This window comes from Pelodiscus sinensis, chromosome 2 (assembly GCF_052426305.1).
Source record: "Pelodiscus sinensis isolate ZL-2025 chromosome 2, ASM5242630v1, whole genome shotgun sequence".
NCBI classification, from domain to species: domain Eukaryota; kingdom Metazoa; phylum Chordata; order Testudines; family Trionychidae; genus Pelodiscus; species Pelodiscus sinensis.
In genome coordinates, this window is record NC_143053.1 from 262,969,688 (window position 1) to 262,990,053 (window position 20,366).

At 51.2% G+C, this 20,366-nt stretch overlaps 2 protein-coding genes across 3 annotated transcripts in view; both read right to left on the minus strand.

Annotated features, from left to right (window-relative positions):
- The window catches only part of LOC102445749 (stonustoxin subunit alpha-like), a 79,124-nt gene that overhangs the window by 8,408 nt on the left and 50,350 nt on the right, over positions 1 to 20,366 (minus strand). The gene's annotated exons all lie outside the window — the stretch shown is intronic.
- LOC102447044 (uncharacterized) overlaps positions 5,136 to 20,366 on the minus strand; it is a 29,865-nt gene continuing 14,634 nt past the window's right edge. The window contains exons 2-4 of one of the 2 annotated variants that reach the window (XM_075916927.2): positions 16,711 to 16,901; positions 15,468 to 15,596; positions 5,136 to 12,329 (exon numbers count right to left, since the gene is read on the minus strand). In XM_075916927.2, the coding sequence (XP_075773042.2) occupies positions 8,608 to 12,329; positions 15,468 to 15,564 (3,819 nt within the window). In that variant the 5' untranslated portion in view covers positions 15,565 to 15,596; positions 16,711 to 16,901 and the 3' untranslated portion in view covers positions 5,136 to 8,607. The remainder of the gene's footprint in view (positions 12,330 to 15,467; positions 15,597 to 16,710; positions 16,902 to 20,366) is intronic. The other variant, XM_075916926.2, reaches the window with a different exon arrangement.

Consider the following 20,366-nt stretch of genomic DNA (forward strand, 5'->3'; position numbering starts at 1 on the left):
TGTGATGCTGTTGCAAAAAAAGCAAATATGATTCTAGGTTGTATCAACAGGTGTGTTGTAAGCAAAACTCGTGAAGTCATTCTGCCGCTCTACTCTGTACTAGTTAGGCCTCAGCTGGAGTACTGTGTCCAGTTCTGGGCGCCACATTTCAAGAAAGATGTGGAGAAATTGGAAAGGGTACAGAGAAGAGCGACAAGAATGATTAAAGGTCTAGAGAACATGACCTATGAAGCCAGGCTTCATGAACTGGGCTTGTTTAGTTTGGAAAAAAGAAGATTAAGGGGGGACATGATAGCGGTTTTCAAATATCTAAAAGGGTGTCACAAGGAGGAAGGAGATAATTTGTTCCTCTTGGTTTCTGAGGACAGGACAAGGAGTAATGGGCTTAAAGTGCAGCAGGGGAGGTTTAGATTGGACATTAGGAAAAAATTCCTAACTGTCAGGGTGGTCAAATATTGGAATAAATTGCCAAGGGAGGTGGTGGAATCTCCCTCTCTGGAGATATTTAAGAACAGGTTAGATAGACATCTGTCAGGGATGGTGTAGACGGAGTGTGGTCCTGCCTTGAGGGTGGGGGGCTGGACTCGATGACCTCTCGAGGTACCTTCCAGTCCTATTATTCTATGATTCTATGAAATTAATAGGTAGCAGGTTTAAAACTAATAAAATAAAGTTCTTCTTCACACAGCACGTAGTCAACCTGTGCAACTCCTTGCCAGAGGAGGCTGTGAAGTCTAGAACTGTAACAGAGTTTAAAGAGAAGCTAGATAATTTCATGGAGGTTAGGTCCATAAAAGGCTATTAGCCAGGGGATAGAAATGGTGTCTCTGGCCTCTGTTTGTCAGAGGCTGGAGAAGGATTGCAGGAGACAAATCGCTTGATCATTGTCTTCGGTCCACTCTCTCTGGGGCACCTGGTGCTGGCCACTGTGGGCAGACAGGCTACTGGGCTAGATGGATCTTTGGTCTGACCCAGTACGGCCGTTCCTATGTTCTTATGTTCTCTTACCACGCCGTACTGTAATGCTACGTCTGCACTGGCGCATTCTCACGCAAAAACTCTTCCAGAAGAGAGTGTCTACACTGGCATGTGCTTTTGCGCAAGAGCATCCAAGCCAGTGTAGATGCTCTCTTGTGCAAGAAAGTTCTGATGGCCATTTTAACCATAGGGCTTTCTTGCACAAGAAATTCATCTTGCCTGTCTACACTGGCCTCTTCTGGAAGAGCTCTTGTGGAAAAGGGCTTCTTCCTGAGCAGGAACATCAGAGCTCTCACTCAAGAAGCCCTGATTTCATACATTAGAATGTCAGTTTACTTGCGCAAGAACACATGGCCAGTATAGACAGGCAGCAAGTTTTTACACAAGAGAGGCCGCTTTTGCGCGGGATCGCGCCAGTGTAGACACAGCCTAAATCTCCTTGCGCAAAAGCGGGCAGGCAGTGTGGACTCTCTGTGGATTCTTGTGCAAGAATAGCCATTCTTGCACAAGAACCCACCAGTGTAGACATAGCCTTAGTGTTTCTGTTTTTACACTGCCCTGCCCATTGAGTGGGTGTTTTCAGGGAAGTATCCACAATTGACTCCAAGATCTTCCTCTTGGATGGTAAGAGCTATGTTAGACCCCCTCATTTTTGTATGTCTAGTTGGGATTATATTTTCCCATGTGCATTGCTTTGCATTTATCAGCACTGCCCCGTGTTGCCCAGTTATCCAGTTTGGTGAGGTCCCTTTGTGACTCTTTGCACCCCTCTTTGGACTTAACTATATTGAGCCATTTTGTAGAACCTGCAGATGTTGCCACCTCACAATTTACCCCCTTGTCAAGAACACGTAGAACTTATGAGCACAGATCCAAATTCAAATCCCAGCAACACAACCCTCATTGCTACTCCTCCCCCTCCTCCCCCACCTCTGTGAAGTACCAGCAATGTTTCCATGATGAACTAAGGATCCTTCAACTACTTGACTGACCAGCCTTTGGTTCTTCTCAATCGCCTGCCTCCCTCCTTTGATAACAAACTCCCTGCCCAAAGGCAAAGCTGCAGGCAGCTCAGACTCTGTCACAGCTAAGAGCTGCCTCTGGAGCCAAGGGCTGCAGCTTCCAGCAGAACCCACAACCCTCCCCCAGTGGTGCCCTTGCCTGTTCACCCATAGCCATGGGGGAGATGCGACCAGTTAACACAGGCTGGAGGAGGAGCAATGGGTGTGTCAGGCTGCTGGAAGCAAATCAGTCTTGGCTGGCTGGGGGTTCAGGGCGATTGCTGGAGCCTGGGCTCTTGACTCCCCTGCCCCCCCAAGATGGACTTTACCTACTGCTCTGGATTTCTGGGCTCCCAAGCTCTGCTCTGCTCTGTGTCCCTGCCGACTAACAAACCTGCCATTTGACAGGCTGGCTGAGTCCCTGCTGGCTGCAGAGTTGGGCGCAGCCTCTGACTCCCCTGGGGCCCTGCCTGGGCAGACGTGCTGAGGGAAGCGCAGTGCAGAGAAGGATGCTGAGTGCTCTGAGGTGAGACCCAGAAGGGTCGAGGCTGTGTAAGGTTCTTGACTGGTGTCAGCAAGCTCCGAGTGAGGAGAGGCTGCCCCGAGTCCCCGACAGAGCAGTTCTGGAGTGTTGTCCCCACAAATCAATGACAGTCACAGCACAGGAAAGTTGTGGACACTTTGGAGAGTCCAGAGGACAGCAACAAAACTGACCAACGGTTAGAGAATGTCACCTTTGAGCAGAGGTGAAAAACCAGGTATGGTCAGTCCAAAGAGAAGATGACTGAGAAGAGTCCTGTTGCAGTCTTCACGTAGGTCACAGGCTGTTACAAAGAGAAGGGTGAACAAAACTGTTTTCTGTCCACACTGAATGGGGGAATAGGGAGAGCAGGGAGGACAAAAAGTAACTAGCTTATGGAGCCAGCTTGTGGAAAATCCATCCCTGGAGATATTTAAGAGCAGGTTAAATAGCTTCAGGACCAGGCAAAGGCTTCAGGACCAGGCTGTGTCCATGAACACACCCACTCTGCCTCGGGCCCCAGCAGACTGAGCTGTGTGGCCCAAGGGATCCATTTGGCTGGTGTGGGACACAGATCACTTTGTATTGAATGCAGGGGCAGTGACATGGGCTTATCCTCATGGCCTGCGGGAAGGGGAGCAGGACGGTGCTCAGCCTGTGCTGAAAGCGTCATTCACAATTGTACGGGACTCAATACACTGGGGGGGGTCAGATGCCAGCCCCCTGCAACGGTGAGAGGGGACAGGTGTCCTGCTTGAGGGGATGCTGCCCAAAGGTGCAGGCCATGTCTTAACCCACTCACAGACAGGGCCAAGCAGGTGTCATGTGGAATCTGTTGTGTTGTTCAGGGATCACTAGCTCTGAAATCACCGTTGTGGGGCCGTGGTCCTGCCCAGCCTGACAGTCAATGGGAGCTGGAGGAACCTTCAGAGACCGACCTGAAGGGCTCACAGGAGAGAGGCAGATGCAGCAGAAATGATGGTGTAAACTGGTGATGGATGGCAAGGCGGGTGAGGAAGCAGAAGGAGGTCTGCTCATCAGGGCGGATGGGGGGGGGAAGATGGCAGGGTGACTGATGGAACAGACCAGGGAGGGTCTGGTAGGGTGGCTGAGGGAGCAGAGCTGTGATGGAGCAGAGCGGTGATTGCTTGGACAGATGACTAGGGAGGAATATAAATATCTTGCTCAAGAATGCAGGGGAGTTATCAGGAAGGCGAAAGCGCAATTGGAATTGCAGCTGGCAAGGGATGTGAAGGGGAACAGGAAAGGATTCTACAGGCATGTTAGCAATAAGAGGGTGATCAGAGAGGGTGGGGGGCCCCTACTGGATGAGGGAGGTAACCCAGTGACCGATGACGTGGGAAATGTTGAAGTACTGAATGCTTTCTCTGCCTCTGTCTTCACAGACAGCTCAGCTCCCAGAGAAATGCACTAGGCAACGCAGTAGGGGAAGGAGGTGGGCAGCCCATGGTGGGGAAAGAACAGGTTAGGAACTACTTAGAGAAGCTAAACATACACAAATCCATGGCCCGGATATAATGCATCTATGGGAGTTGGCAAATGTCATTGCAGCACCTTTGGCCATTATCTCTGAAAACTCGTGGAGATCGGGAGAGATCCCGGATGAGTGGAAAAAGGCAAATGTAGTGCCCATCTTTAAAAAGGGGAAGAAGGATGATCCAAGGGATGACAAACCAGTCAGCCTTACCTCAGTTCCTGAAAAATCATGGAGGGAATCCTCACGGAATCCATTTTGAAGCACTTGGAAGAAGGGGAAATGATCAGGAACTGTAAACATGGATTCACAAAGGGCAAGTCGTGCCTGACCAACCTAATTAGCTTGTATGATGAGGTAACTGGCTCGGTGACCTCTCAACCAAACTTGCAGATTGGGCAGGGCATAATGGCTACTTACATGTGAAACAGAGACAGGTCACTTGATCATGTGACCAGCTCCAGTTTGGGAGACACCAGGGATTTAAAGGTGCCATGAGGCGGACTCCATCTTGTCTTCAGTCTTGTTACTGATCCCAGATTCAGCCTTCCTAGGTACAGCGAGCCGGGAAGGATTGTTGACCCATCCTGACAGGATTTACACCACTGACTTTTAAGATAGCTGTTTATAACATCTCTGCTAAGAGCTGGATCAAGAACTTGGTAATTGATTCAGGGGGTAGCTGTGTTAGTCTGTACAGGAGAAACTTAAAAGACAACAAATAGTCTGGTAGCACTTTAAAGACCAACAAAACATGTAGATGGGATCATGGGCTGTGCCCATGAAAGTTCATGATACCATCCAAGGCTGCGTCTAGACTGGCATGATTTTGCAGAAATACTTTTAACGGAAAAGTTTTTCCATTAAAAGTATTTCCGCAAAAGAGCGTCTAGACTGGCACGGATGCTTTTGCACAAAAAGTGCTTTTGCGCAAAAGCATCCGTGCCCAGTATAGATGCGCTTTTGCACAAGAAAGCTCCAATGGCCATTTTTGCCATCGCACTTTCTTGTGCAAGAAATTAAGGTGCCTGTCTACACTGGCCCTCTTGCACAAGTATTCTTGCTCAAGAGGGCTTATCCCTGAGTGGGAACACCAAAGTATTTGTGCAAGAAGCACTGAATTCTTACATTAGAACATCAGTGCTCTTGTGCAAATTCAAGCAGCCAGTGTAGACAGGCGGCAAGTTTTTGCACAAAAGCAGCAGCTTTTGCGCAAAATCTTGCCAGTCTAGACACACCCCAAATGTTTTGGTAATTGATGTATATCATGTATTCTCCTTAACAATCTCACTCTCAACTTTTTCTTTCTTTTGTTAATAACCCTTTAGATTCTAAAGGACTGGCCCAGCGTGGTCTTGTGGGTAAGATACAAAGTATAAGTTGACTGGGGACTGTGGTTGGCTCTTTGGGACCAGGAGAACCCATTTGGGGTAGGTGAGATTGGGTTCTATAACCCCTCACCTGTGTGCAGGCCCGGGGCTGGGTGTAGCACAGGGAGAGCTGGGGTGCCTGAGGGGTTTTCCTTGTGAGGCTTCCTGCTGGCCGGATTGGCAGCTGGAGCGCTCGGTGTGACTGGTTTGTGGCCTATTTTGGGAAAGGTCTCCAATCGAGAGCTGTAAGGAGCCCCGGTTTTGAGCAATTCACCCTGAGCGGAGGCCCTCAGCGGTGCCCAGGCTTGGCCCAGTCTGGCACACCAGTCAAAAAACAACAATAACCCACTTTGCAAACAGTAACAGCAGTAACAACCGTGCACGTGTGTGTTGGGTGGGGAGATGCGAGGGAAGGTCAGGGCGTGTTTGTGAGAGTGACAGACACACGCAGTGTGTGTGTAACAGAGATTTGCATCGCCAGGCTCCCTCCACCCCCTCCTCTCTGTGTGGAGACAGGGTACCGGAGTGGGGGGGGACACCCTGACATCAGCCCCCCTCCTTTTCTCCCTCCCACCCCTGCCCAGCAAGCAGAAGGCTCCCAGGGGGCAGCTCCAAGGCAGAGGTCAGGAGCAGCAAGACAGCAGGGTGAAGGGCAATGGAAGTGCCAGCGCTTGAGAGCTTCCTGGCCAAACCAGTCAGGATCCCCCGTCAGAGGGTCCACGATCTACCGGTAGATCCTGATCTATTGGTTGGTGATCACTGCTGTAGTGAAACTCAGAGTCCTGCTGGCCCTGGGGATCTGATCTCAGCCCCAGAAATATCTCGTCCCCTTCAGTAGGGTTGTACAGGACTCCATAGTGCCTGCTCCTTGGGTTGGCTGGGAGCAAAGGTGGATGCAACAACTTCAAAAATAAGAGGAGGAGTTGCTAAGTAGCCTAGCTGGGTGCTGGGTGTTGCTTCTGTCACCTTAGGTGGGTGTGGAAGAAAACATTGTCCCCACTCTGCGTTTGTAAGCAGCAAGTAGACAGAGGCAGTTTTATTACGAGCTGCAGCAAGGGAAAAACTGGTTCAGATGGGGGGAAGCCCCCCTCCTTCCGAGGCAGATCTTCGAATAGGAGCAATTCTGAAGCAGTATCTATACTGTCTATTAGATATAATAACAATAACAATTCGTCTCCTTCCCATTACAAACACCTATGACTAACAGTTATTTAGTTCCACCCAGATGCTCCCAGATGCCAGAGTCAGCGTCCTACCCTTATCTCCGTATGGAGGCGAGAGGCGAAGGCAGCGTCTAATTCCAGATCTCGCCTTGTCAGGCCACAGACTTAGCCTGACTCTTGCTCTCTTGTTAACAAGACCAAGATGGCTGCACACAAATTCCCTTATTCCCTTTTCCTATCTCCACACGGGCTCGACATCACTGCCCTTCCCAAGTGCTTTAAAACACCCCACTCCTGTAGAAAGTAGCTGGGGACCCAGAGCTCAGTGGTTGGATGGGCAGCAAGCATTGCCCAGGGCCAGCCTCCCTACATTCAAGTCCCCAGAGAAACTAAAGAAAGGAATGTAACTAAATAACGTTAAACAATCTTATGATGAAGAAACAAATAATAATCTAATTCTTACCGCACAACCCAGCTATTGTATAACCCACAGACCCACGCGGGCTGGGAGTGGCAGCCTCACGCAGGGTGGAAGTGGCAGTGGGAGGGTAGGACGGCTGCTCCTGGGGAACTCAGGGTGATGCTTGTAGTAAGTTGAGGGTCGGTAACATGGAGTGAGCAGGCCTGAGTAGACCTGTAACATAAAAACAGAAGCAGGCCTAGAATATAGTGAGCAAGACTTTGGTTCAGTAACACGGCAGCCAAGAAAGAGGCCCTAGGGATAACTGTCTGATTGTGTACATTTGGTGGAGCATGGAAGGACACAGAGAGGCACCGAGTACAGACTATAAGCCAAAGGGGAGTAGCGGAACATCTGAATGAGAAATGCACCTACTGACCTAGGTTCAGGACTGGGTCGAAGTTGACAGCATGAAGGATAGTGAGTCCCCCTTCTGTAAGCTGAGGGGTGGTAACGAGGCAACAGAAGGTAGCAACCTGGTACATAAAGAAGTGATGGAAGTTGTTTGCACCTATCTATAGAAGGGCACTGCAAATGGTGAACACCGACTGACCTGGGGGGGGGGGGGGAGGGTGCATTAGGCACCTGAAACAGCAGGTGGCATTGCTGAGACTTACAGAATGCACAGGGGCTTAACACTGGCTCACCACTGTTAATATCTGTCATTTGGAAATAGCCCTGCTATGTGTTGGTACCTTGTCAATGCTTGTAGCATGCACAGTGGCTCAGTGTTGAGTCTTTTCTGTGGACCACTGTTACTGCAGAGCATTTGGCAATAAACCTGCAAGATTGATTTCATCCTTGCCCGAATCTGTCATTTCCAGGGGCTCTCAGAGATCTCCTGTGTTGCCCCAAGTGCACAGAATCTTACCATTTTAGATGAAGGGAGCACACACACACACGTGCATACAGCCGAAAGTTTATCATCACAGATGGATTGGAGGTCCTGTCAGGAGTGCACCAGGACAGCCTTGCAAACCTTGACAGACAACACTGACTGTTGACAATGCTTATGGGTAACTGGTTAACTGGTTACCTGTTTACATCCCTACTAAAAATAATAATAATCAATCAAACACCAGTTCTGAATGCAGGAGGGGTTTAGTGAGGTCTGGAGCGGGGAGGGCGGGTCTCCCACCTGGGGGTTTCGTGTTAGACTGAACTCTGAAAAAGACAGACACAAATGCCTGATCCAGATCAAATCTCATTTTATTAAACTAAAACTACGGCTACATGATTTAATAAAAACTCATAATACATGAACACACGGGGAATGGAGCAGAACACACTGCATGTGGATACACAGGGTAACAAATAAAGCCCATTTAGCTACAATGGGTATGAAATGCGCATTGCTGAAAGAATAGAGAAATGCTGCTTCTGTCACTGGTGCCGACTTTCCCTCCCCAAATTCCAGGGACCAGATTCTGCTGTTAGAAACACTGGTGCGAACTGAAGTCAGTGGAATAAAAAGTGGGGTAAGTGAGGAGAATCAGTGTTACTGATTATTAATAGAAAATGTTATAAAACCAGCAAGAGACCCTAGTCCTGGATCACGGCGAAGCTACATGCTTTGGTTAAACTGCCTATTAGGTTTCCATGAGGAAGCTGAAAATGTTTTTAAAGAAACCAACTTCTAACCATCCCCACTTTTCCTTTCACAAATGTTTTGAATGAAGACCGTTTTTCCTCAAGCCTCTTGTACAGATCCTTCTCGCCTGGCAGCAGGGGCTCCTTACTGGCAATCTTTCTTATTATCTCTGCCACTTCCCTCACTTCCTTCAGGGTTTTTATTCTCTCCTGGTACCCAGGCTTCAGTTCCTGTTCCTCCGACAAGATCAGCAGGTCAATGTATTCCGGGGTGGACAGCGGGTTGGGTTTCAGAGCGATTTCCTGCAGACGTTGGAGGCTGCGAGATGATTTATCAATAAGCTTCATTAATATCTGTTCCACTGCAGCGTATTCCTGAGACAGCTTCGCAATCACGCCCTGTGTGGACAGCACCTCCCCAGACGCCTTCTCGTACTTCTCCTTCAGTTGTGCATAGGTCTGTTTCACTTTCACTACTGTGTATTCCCACTTGTACTTTTGATTGAAATGAACATTCCAGAAACATTTCCCAGGGCACACCGTGCAACATCCTGTATCGCTGTTTATAATTGCACACTCAAGCTTCTCAGCATCATTAGGGATCATACAGGGATAGTGACACGTATAGTGACACCGCTGGCAGTTGGATATATAATCACCTGTCCCAGAGATGTCTGTTTGCACCGGCACTGTTTTCTCCACCTCATACTCAAAGTCTTTATTGGCCTCCATGTCATCCTTACGCTGCTCCAGAGCTTCCTGTGTCTTGCGCAGTTCTTCCAGCTTCACCAGGCCGGCTTTGATTTGTGGCTGCAGCCCTTCCACAGCCGCCTCCAGCTTCTTCCGCTCCCTGAGAACCTCCTGCGTTAATGTCAGACTTCTGATTTCCAGCTTCGATAAGGCCCCAAAAAATGTCTTCATGCTCATGGCTCCCATGTCCCAGAACATTTTATCAAAATTAAAACTGTCCTTGTCAGCTGCAGTATTACAGGCAAAAAGTGCGGAGTTATTGAACTTGAAATGAACAGGGTTGCCTTGAGCATCTTTAGCACAAGGGACATCGGCTGTTTTAATGGCCTCTAGTACAGGGGCGGGTTGTCCATCAGCGAAGGTGACCAGGATTTGGATGTTGTCTTTTATGTCTTTCCCGAAAATAGAGAGCACCGAGTCAAACACGTACATCTGGGCGTGGGTCAGACGAGCTAGTGCAGCCTGAACCACAACGCAGACGGCGTCGATGTGATCAATGGCCCCTGGAGTGGAGAAGAACTCTTGGATCTGCCTTGTTATCGCCTTGTCTTGCTCTATCCCTCTGGTGTCGCCAAATCCCGGCGTGTCTATTATAGTCAGTGAGTACGGGACTTGGAAACCCCTTGTGTGATTCACTTCATAGGCCGTCACCTCAGATGTCTGGCTCTGGGCCTGGCTTCTGTTTGTTATTTCATGGATGAGCTGGAACCTGAATTCATCCTTCCATTGCACACCCAGGACGTAGTTGATCATCCCGTTGATGAGAGTCGTTTTCCCCGACCCGGTGGCTCCCATCACCATAATCACTTTGTTAGGGATCTGCAGGGTCTCCTTCCCCAGCCTGTACTTTGGATTTGTTGCACGAGAATCAAACACCTTCTCTATGGGCAGAGCATACACCGTGGGCCGCCCTTCTCCTATCTGAGTGCTCTTTCTCAAGAAATCTTGTGCTAGTGTCTTTGATTCCTCTCCTGCTGTTGTAATTGAGACCTCCTCCCCGGGGTCACTCACAGCCCCGTCCGCACACACGGCCGACACCCGGAATCTGTAGGGCGTCTGTGACCTCAGTCCATCAATGGTGAAGGACTCGGTTCTCTGTCCCGTCCTTCGCTCCAGCCATTTGTCCTTCTGCTCACCCCCGGTTTCCTCTTTATATTCTACCTTGTACTCGCTTATACTGACTCCATCGCCAATGACACTTGGACTGTCCCAGGAGAGGGTGATGGCTGATGATTCTACTATGGTTTTTTTTGGCTTTCCAGGTGGGCTGGTGGGTAACGTCTTCACAGGATCACTCATGTCGCTGCTCACACTTCGCCCTGGTTTGCTCACTGCTGCGTATTGAAACTCATACACGGTGTTTGGATGGAGCCCTGTTACTGTGAAGGTCTCCTGGTTACCGTTTGTACCCACAGCTGTCCAATTCTCCTGCCTTACAATCCTGTGCTCTACACTATAGCTGGATATTTCCTTACATCCAAAGGCTGCCGGTTTCAGCGTGAGCTGCACACAGTCATGTCTGACTCCACCAATCAGAAGAGGAAGTGGTTTTGAGGGAAGTTCATAGTTAGCGCTGACCAAGTCTACATTTTCATAGAGGTAAACTGAAGCTCCTGGATAATCCTCATCTGGGACAGAGGCCACAATGAATCGAGTCTTCCCATTAGATTTATTCACACGAGCAAAGTCTGAAACAGATTTTGCAGCTTTTCGGGCATTTCGGTTTCTTTCTTTGTCCTCAAACCACAGTTTGGGTTTCTCACGAACAGAACTGGCTGATGCAGGATCTTGGGAATTCTTCAGAAACTGGGTCTGAAGGCAGAACCTTAACTCTGATAAATATGGTTCTTGTACATGTAGTGAAGTGAACACAAAGGCTACGACAAACTCATTCGCAGGATCCAGAACTATTTCATCCAGTTTGTTTTGGGAGGACACCACTTCCACATCCCTTAGGATAGAAAGATAGGAACTGACAAAATTCATTTCTCGTTCTTTTTTATCCAGAAATTCGTTGAGCTGCTGGGTATTGAATGGTGACTGGTTTTTGTAGGTTACAATGTCCACCAGGGCCCCTTCTTCTTTTCCACCTCCACGAATGGAGGGTAGGATTCTTGCTAGTTCTTTCTGGAAAATCTGTCTGTGTTGCATGCACAGATCTTTGAATAGCTGGATTTTCTTCTGCATTTCAGGGAAAGTTCTCATTTTCGGATTCTTCACCAAGTCGTTGCATCGCATGTCCAGTTCTGTCAGTTGCTCCAGGGCCATTTGAACATCAAAGATCAGCGCTGTGCTGATCTCACGCACCATCTGAGCAGCTTTGGAATCCAGCTTGGTCAGCGGGTACAGCCAGACTCTCACCGGTACGGCCTTCTCCCCGTTCTCACCCAGCAGTGCTGGGAGGGTGGAGTATGTTTTCATGGCATCTTGGTAAGTAAGTGGATTGTTCTCAAGAGCAAAATCTCCATAAAACTTGCAACTAAATTTTTCAGCCTGTGCTTTTTCTTTGTCATCCATTCTGAGAGTGCCTTCTCCTTCGATGGAAACGAGAGGTATCTTTTTAATGATAACATGTAGGTTTCCCTGTATCTCTTGTACATTCTCAGATGAAGAAACTTCTCGATCAAAGACAAAAAAAGCCTGTGCCCCGTACAGCACAGCCGTGACCACGTGGGTGGCCGTGCCTTGGTCAAACACGTCAGGGTAAGAAACATTCTGGCGACCTATATGGCTCATAGTCAGCTGCTTGAACTGTGTCGTAGTTGAGTACTGGAGAGAAACGCGGGCTTGATGCTTTGATGTCTTGGTATCATTTAAATACTCTGCAGAGCCGCTCACTTCCACCAGGCCAGACAGGAAACTGGCCTTCAGCGATGCAGTGACATTGAGAGCTGATGCCTTGTCTTCAATGGTGTCCGATGCAACAATCTGAAATTCAGTCTTGGGCTGTGGCTTTGCATCTATATCATTTCGAAGCGTCTCCAGGTCCCATAAAGTGATGCCTAGAACAGTAGAGATGGGCACATGGTCAGTGGCAGAGAGGGTAAGAGACCTTTCTACTCTGTAACTGCCAGGTGTTTTCTAACATCACAATAAGAGCTGAATGTCCCTGAACAAAGTGTCAGATCTGGCTTCTTCTAGTGTGTCCGTGTGTGAGATGAAACATACATTAGTGAACACTGAGAGACTTAAGTCCACGAATTCTTTGCAACACCAAAGCTTTGGATCTCTACTAAGAAAGTCGTTGTAGAACTGTACTCATGTCTGTATGTAAACAGATCTTTTAACCAATACTCACTTTTCCAATACATTTCAGTTTAGCTAAAATGTATTCTTAGCTTAGTAAGAGTTGGCTGTAAGTTTGTATTTGGGTAAGATCTGAAACATGCATTAGCCTAGGAGGTGATGTGTCCAATCCTTTGGGACTGATCGAACTTTCAATCTGACCTTTGTCTCTGGGGACGAGCCCAAGATTGGGTTGCTATGGAAACAGTTGCTGGCTTCTGAGTAACCACTAAGGTATCATAGAGGCTGCTTTGCGCTAGCTTGGTAAATCCAAGCGGCCAGCTTTGGGGAGTGTCTGACCCATTCTTTGCAGTTTGCTCTAACTGAGCAATCGCAGCGTGCTTCCTTGACCCCAGTCATGGGGTGTGATTTACAATTTCATGGGGCTGTTTTGAGCCCTACCTTAATAATGTTTCTGTTGTGCTTTTGTAGGCCAAGATTATCACAAGATTAAATCAGGGTTTAAAAAAGAGCAAGATAAATTCATGGAGCTTAGGTCCATCAATGGCTAGTAGACAAAATGGGTAGGGTTAGTGTCCTTAACGTCTCTCTGTCAGAAGTTGGAAATGGAGGACAGGAGAGGGCTTGCTAGAGGATTCCCTGTTCTGTTCTTTCCCTTTGAAGTACCCGGAATTGCCCACTGTAGGCAGACAGGATACCAGGCTAGATGGACCTTTGGTCTGACCCAGTGTGATGTTTCAGAGGGGGAGCCGAGTTAGTCTGTGACTGGAAAAGTGTAAAAAAAACCCAAACTGTCCTGCAGCACCTTAGGGTATGTCTACACTACCCCGCTAGTTCGAACTAGAGGGTAATGTAGGCATACCGCACTTGCAAATGAAGCCCGGGATTTGAATTTCCCGGGCTTCATTTGCATAAGCGAGGAGCCGCCATTTTTAAAACCCCGCTGGTTCGAACCCCGTGCAGCGCGGAAGCCTAGTTCGAACTGCCTAGTTCGTGCCCTGTGTAGCCGCGCTGCACGGGGTTCGAACCAGCGGGGTTTTACAAATGGCGGCTCCCCGCTTATGCAAATGAAGCCCAGGAAATTCAAATCCCGGGCTTCATTTGCAAGTGCAGTATGCCTACATTACCCTGCTAGTTCGAACTAGGAGGGTAGTGTAGACATACCCTTAGAGACTAACAAAACATGTAGATGGGATCATGAGCTTTCGTGGGCTCAACCCACTTCTTCAGATGAATGTTGCAATATTCCCTATGCCTTATGCAAATATGCCTAGAATATGAATGTCATGACTATGATATGCCTTATTCAAGATACCTCATGTTACATATCATTGGAAAGGTTAAGAGTCACTGAATATGATTATTCCACTTGTAAGCATGTGTCCTTTTTGCAGAAGAACTTAAGAATATTGACCCAAGTACTTGAAATTTCATATTTGTTGCTTTGGGACACTCCTGCTGCTTATGCTCAGTTTGACGGACCGGCAGGACGAGATAATGACCAGTAAAGGAACGGAACCTTTCTGCGCCTGTGGGTCAGCCAGTGAGGAATGGCTACGGGGCCTTTCAGAGACAAGTGACCCTGTCAGCTGATAGTGGAACCCAGCTTGAATTCTGTACTGATCCAGGGCTACGTCTAGACTGGCATGATTTTCCGGAAATGCTTTTAACGGAAAAGTTTTCCTTTAAAAGCATTTTCGGAAAAGCACGTCTAGATTGGCAGGATGCTTATCCGCAAAAGCACTTTTTGCGGAAAAGCGTCCGTGGCCAATCTAGACGCGCTTTTCCGCAAAAAAGCCCCGATCGCCATTTTTGCGACCGGGGCTTTTTTGCGGAAAACCAATCTCTGCTGTCTACACTGGCCCTTTTGTGCAAAAGTTTTTCGGAAAAAGACTTTTGCCCAAATGGGAGCAGCATAGTATTTCCACAAAAGCACTAACAATCTTACATGAGATCGTCAGTGCTTTTGCTGCAATTCAAGCGGCCAGTGTAGACAGCTGGCAAGTTTTTCCACAAAAGCAGATGATTTTGCGGAAAAACTTGCCAGTCTAGACACAGCCCAGGAGTGGCTGGGAGGGGTCAGAGTAGGGAACGGAGGACTCCCGCCTTGTGCAAATCCTATTGATGGGTGGGAAGTGGGAGATCCTGGCCATCGGTTCTCCCGGTTACCCCCACCCAAGAGGACTGCTGGAAACAGCTGGGACTGAACTGGAGGAAGAGACAGGGATCAGGCTGGAAGGGCATCTGGCCTGTGAAGAATATTACTAGAACCCCCATAGGGTGAGATCATCTGTGTAACTAGTTTCTTTAGTGTACCTCCCTTAGATGTGAGCTGTGTGTTATTTTCTTAGTAACCTTCCTTGTTTTGTTGGCTGCGTCTCTGGCCACTTAAACACGACTTTTCCCAGGTGGCACCCTGACTTCTGGTTTATAAGATCGCAGAGTCTATGTAATTTCTAACTCAGGGGCCGTGTAAGAGGCTGTGCCTCCCTTCCTTCACGCTGAGGAAAGAGCTGAACTTCATTTACATTGATGTCAGTGCTGCAAAGGGTGAGGGGAGGAACATCTGGGTGCTGCATTAAATCCCAGAGGTGTTCTCAGCGTCTGTACTTCAGCAGCGGAGTGTGGGCCTGCTTCTGTCTTTGCTGGAGGAGGCTGCTGGCCCTGGTTCAGCAAGGCCAGGCAATAGCAGGCCCAGGCTGGCAGAGAAGGAATCTCAGTGGGGTCGAAGTAGCTGAGATGAGTCCCAGGGACCCTGCCCCACCACACCCAAGATGGCTGCTTTTACGCAAAGTATTTGTAACGTGGTCCAGAGGGGTAGGAACAGAACATGGACCCTGGCTACAAGGCTCACCCAGACCCAGCTCTGGAGCTCAGGGCTGCCCTGGGGTTACCTGGGATGAGGGTGTCATTGCGGCAGTCGTACAGCATCCCCAGCTGGAAGGGGCGACCCAGGGTGGGCATCACAATCGTGTCTCCTGACGCAGGCATGGCAATGTCCTAACGCTCTCCTTGGTATCGGCCTGCAAGAAATAACTTGTGTCACACCTGGGCCAGTGTCTGATCCATCCCCCTGGCTGTGGGCTCCACCCCTCTGTGACCGGGGGCGTTGGGTTCATCCCACCGGCCGTGTGGGGGTGTGAGTGTGGGTCTGTGTCACGCTCAGGGGCATCGTGCGCAGGGCTCAGAACCCGATTCCCAGCGGGAACTCGCCCTTGTAGAGCCTGGACACGGGGCTGGGTTCACTCCTGGGTGCGTCACTGTCACGACTGTGAGACACTGGGGGTCCCACTGGCCAGTGTGAACAGAGCTCTGGGCGGGAGGTGCTGGTGCAATGTCGAAAGCTCCTACTTTATAGGAATGTGCTACAGGTAGCACTTTCGTATTGGTACGATCACATGACACTGGCCCTGTGGCTGCGGCATCAGCTCGCTGGGGAGCTCAGCCCGGGAAGGGCGGCTGGGAGAAGTGGAGTTAAAGGAGGGAGCAGAAGGGCGAGAGGAGATGGCTGGGCAGGCTGAGACAGCAGGGACTGAGGCCTGACTCTGCTTTCCTCTGAAAGCCTCTTGTCTTCCCTGCTGATCTCCGACATGCAGTACTGCCCCTCCCCTCTTGGCTCTGCAATCCCACAGTGCTACTCCCCAGTGCAAATGGGGCTGCTAGAACTATCTTCCCAGCCTGCCGCTCTGAGCAGACCCATCCTCCTTCGCTCGGTCCCTCCTGGGGCACGTCTCTGCTTCACTGCATCTGTTCAAACCTTTCGTCCTCAGCTTCACTGCCCTGCCCAATGCAGCCCCGGCTGCCCCCAACTCACCCCGGACCAATCCCCGCATCCTCGCTGCTGCGCCAGTAACGCCGGTCTCAGTTCAGCCGCTGCTGTCCAGCCGGCTTTGTGCCTGCTCCCGGGGTCCCCTCCCCACGGGGAATCAGCGCGCCATTTCAGATTGTGATAGGAGGGGAGACCTGTGCATGCTGTGACGGGGCGGGGGAAGGAGAGAGTGAGAGCATGGGGCAGCGGGGTGGAGGAGGGCAGATGGAAGACAGAGGCTTCAGCGTGTTACTGAGCATTGGCGGCTCCGCTGGGTCCAGGGAGAGCAGGGTCAACCCCCACTAGATGAATCCACCTGATCAGCTCACCCGGAGCTGGGGCCCTGCTTCGCCTGCAGCCTCGGAGCACTTGAAGCAGGATTGTCCCAAGATGGACGGTAGCTTTGTACAGACAGAAGCCTCAGCAGTCGGGCTGGGGGCTGGGCTCTCACAGGACGGGGATGGGGAGGGGCACCCGTCCTCTGTATTAGCAGAAAGCCCTTCCCCAAGGAGAGCAATCCCTGTGAGGTGGAGAGAGAGGTCATCGCCATTCAATGGGCAATGGAATTCCTATGCTACTAGCTCCCCCCCTCGGACTGCTAGTCACAGACCGTGCACCCTACAGTGGCTGCACACAAGGAAAGGCCCAGTGCCAGGCCGTGCGCTGGTACCTCCCCTGCAGCCCTGCCTGTTTCTGATCCAGCACGGGGCAGGGAGAGAGAACGCTAACGCAAACTGTCTGTCCCGCCCGGGAGTGGATCAAGGGCCCAGCCCTAGAGACTGGGAGCTGCACTTGCAGGTGGGGGGCGAGGTATGTTCTGATTAGGGGTGGCCGCTCACTGACCCAGAGTGGGGAGAACCCCTCCCCGAGCCCTGGTAGGCCAAGCCTAGCCCCGCCCCTTTACTTGACTGGAAGGCAGGGGGCGGGACTACCAGTATAAAAGCCCAGGCCAGGAGCTTAGTCAGGCCCCAGCCACTGGAGGAAGCAGACGCCCGTCCCAGGCTCCCAAGCTGGGAGGCCACTGGGGACTGGCACAGACCACCAGGACCCCAGACTGCCGAGGAAACCCTGCTGAGCTTCCCCAAGGATTCAGACCCTGATGACCCCCAGGACTGGGTTGGGGCCAGGTGCATCCTGAGAAGGAGTCCAGAAGTGGCTTGGGGCAGCCAACGATAGTCAGGCTGAGTTAATGGTGCTGGAGGGAGTCAGAGTGTTGTGGGCCACCTCTCTGCTGACCCCCGTGGCAGCCAGACCTGCCTCTGCCAGCGCCCCGGGTGAGGATGCAGTGGAATGGGGGGGGGGGTTGTGCCCTCTGTCAGCCCAGTCTCTGGGTGTCTGCTCCCCCTTGCCACTACGAACTGTGTCTGACTGTCCTGCCCTGTACGAAGGGCCTGGGCTTGAAGGGGAACGTTGGGTGTTTGAGTCATGTGTCTGGCCATGTCCCAGGGGCTGCACTTACAGGCTGGGGTCCAGCCAGCCCACAGGGTGGGGGCCCTGGATTGGATAGGGAACAGTTGCTTGCCCCTGGGCATACAAAGGCCAGGAATGGGGTGGGTGCTGGCCCAAGCATAGGCCTGAGCCGCAGGACAGAGCTGTTGGCCTACACCCCACGGCTAGCCTCTGAGGGAGGAGAAGACACTGAACAGGGCTGACGGCCCATCAGCAAAGCCGGTGGAAACCTTTCAGTTGGCTTGTGGGGAACAGCTGCTGTGAGCCAGCAGGAAGGAACCTGTGGCATCAGACTCCTTTGGGGTGGTGCTGTGGTTTGACACTGCTGGGAACTGAGCTAAGTGAGGTCTCATAGGGTACGTCTAGACTACAAAGCCTCTGTCGACAAACAGCGTCTAGAGTACAGCCAGTTCTGTCGACAAAGCAAGCCGCTTTGTCGACATGAGAGTGTAGACGCAAAGGACAGTGTAGACGCTGTAATGCCTTCTGTCCACAGAACTCTGTCGGCAAAAGGCGTTATTCCTCGTAGAATGAGGTTTACCACCCTCGACAAAAGTGCCACGTTCTGTCGACTTACTGGTGACAGAACTCAGCGGTAGTCTAGACGTAGGTATAGGTTTGTCAACGAAAGTCCACTTTTGTCGACAAAACCCTGTACTTTAGACACACCCATAGTGTCTGTTTGGGAGCCTGAACCTTTGCATAAAGGTCCCCAGGCTGCAGCACTTGGCCGCTCTGCTTTCAAGAGGCGCTGGGCCAAGCTACATCCCTGTGTAACCCCCACTACCCAGCAAGCCCCTCACCTCCCTACTGGGGAGCCCACAGAGAGAGATTCAGGAGTCTGCTACTATCTCCCCTAAGAGGAATGGCCATTGAGCTCCAGGCTCTGTTCGTAGCTCTAGAAATACCCGATTCATTCCCAGAAGGTGACCCAGGCCAGGTTCTCCTTCCGCTTAGGTTCTCTGACTCTGCCCACTAGGCATTCTTCTCCCAGCTCCCACAAACGAATCCAGAATCCTGGCACAAACGCCCTAGTGCGAGCCCACAGCTAGTAGTGCAACCCTGTGGAGCTAGGACCTGCCATCAGCTTACTCCTGGTGGAGTGAAAAGGTTCTGTGCTGCAGAACCAGGGCAAGGCTGAGGGCTCAGACCTGGCTGGGGCAATCCATGCATCCAGGGGAGAGCCTGCAATGACCAGGGAGATCCTATCGCATGCTAAACGATTTCAGATGCATTCGGAGGGCATGTGGGAGTGTGAACAGGTGCCATTGGTTCAGTGTTTGCATTGGGAGGAGAGCTGTCTCTGGACACAGGGAGGGGGCTCAGGGCGCCAGACCCTGCCCCGACAAACTCCAGCATGGCCTGAACTTGACTTAATAAACACGCATTGCCGGAAACAAACCCTAACTCCCCATGGCGTCACATTAGCGCCCACAAGGGACCTGGCTGCCTCAGGCTAACGAGCTACCGGCCTTTTGCTCATGTGGCAGTGGCAGGTACCCCCTGACCCTGCACCCCATCTGCTACAAGTTGAGACTCCACCAGCCAGTCGAACAGGGAGGGTTTATTCCTTCCGCGCCGTACAGCACAGCCCAGGTTCAATGCGGGCATCGAAGTGAGGGGCCAGGCAACCTCAGACCCTTTGGGGTGGGCTCCACAGGGCCCCGAACTCCAGTGCTCAGCTCAGCCTCTTCTCTTCGTGTTTTCCTGTCCAGACTGACTGTTCTCCAAGCCACCCCCTCCCTTCGTTCAGACCCCTTTCCTTCCCAGGTGAGAACTGTTGGGTCACTGTCTACATGGGCAGTGCTTACAGACACAGGCCAGTAGGGGTCACCCAGAGCCCACAGCCCAAACATAGCGACCAGTGAGTGTACAGCCCCCCCACATCACAGTCTGCAGCTACAGTCACTGGTATGAACCGGGCTCACTCAGGAGGAGTTAGAAGTTGTTCCAGTCCCGTGGTTATTTGGGCCCCGTGATTTGAGATGGGTTTGGGGTGTCCCATTCCAGTTCCCCCGCCACAGGCTCGGCCCCGCACTGTCCCCTAAGGAGCAGGAACAGCAGCGGGGCCAAGAACTGCCTGGGCCAGGGGATGAAAGCCCTGTAACCTCTAGTGCAAGGGTCACCAACCAGTCGATCGGGATCTGCCAGAATATCTGGGAGCCTGTGACGGGTGAGCCTGGCTGGTTTGGCTGGAAGCTCTCAAGTGCCGGCACTTCACTTGCCCCTTCCCCCACTGTCATGCTGCTCCTGCCCCTGCCTTGGAGCTGCCCCCCTGGGAGCCTCCTGCTTGCCGTGCAGGCTGTGGGAAGGAGAAAGGGGGAGGAGGGCGCTGATTTCAGGGTGTCCCTCCTCCTCTCACTCCTGTACCCTGTCGCCACACAGAGAAGGGGATGGAGGGAAGCAAATCTGCACTCACAGGGTATGTCTACACTACCCCGCTAGTTCGAACTAGGAGGGTAATGTAGGCATACCGCACTTGCAAATGAAGCCCGGGATTTGAATTTCCCGGGCTTCATTTGCATAATCTGGGTGC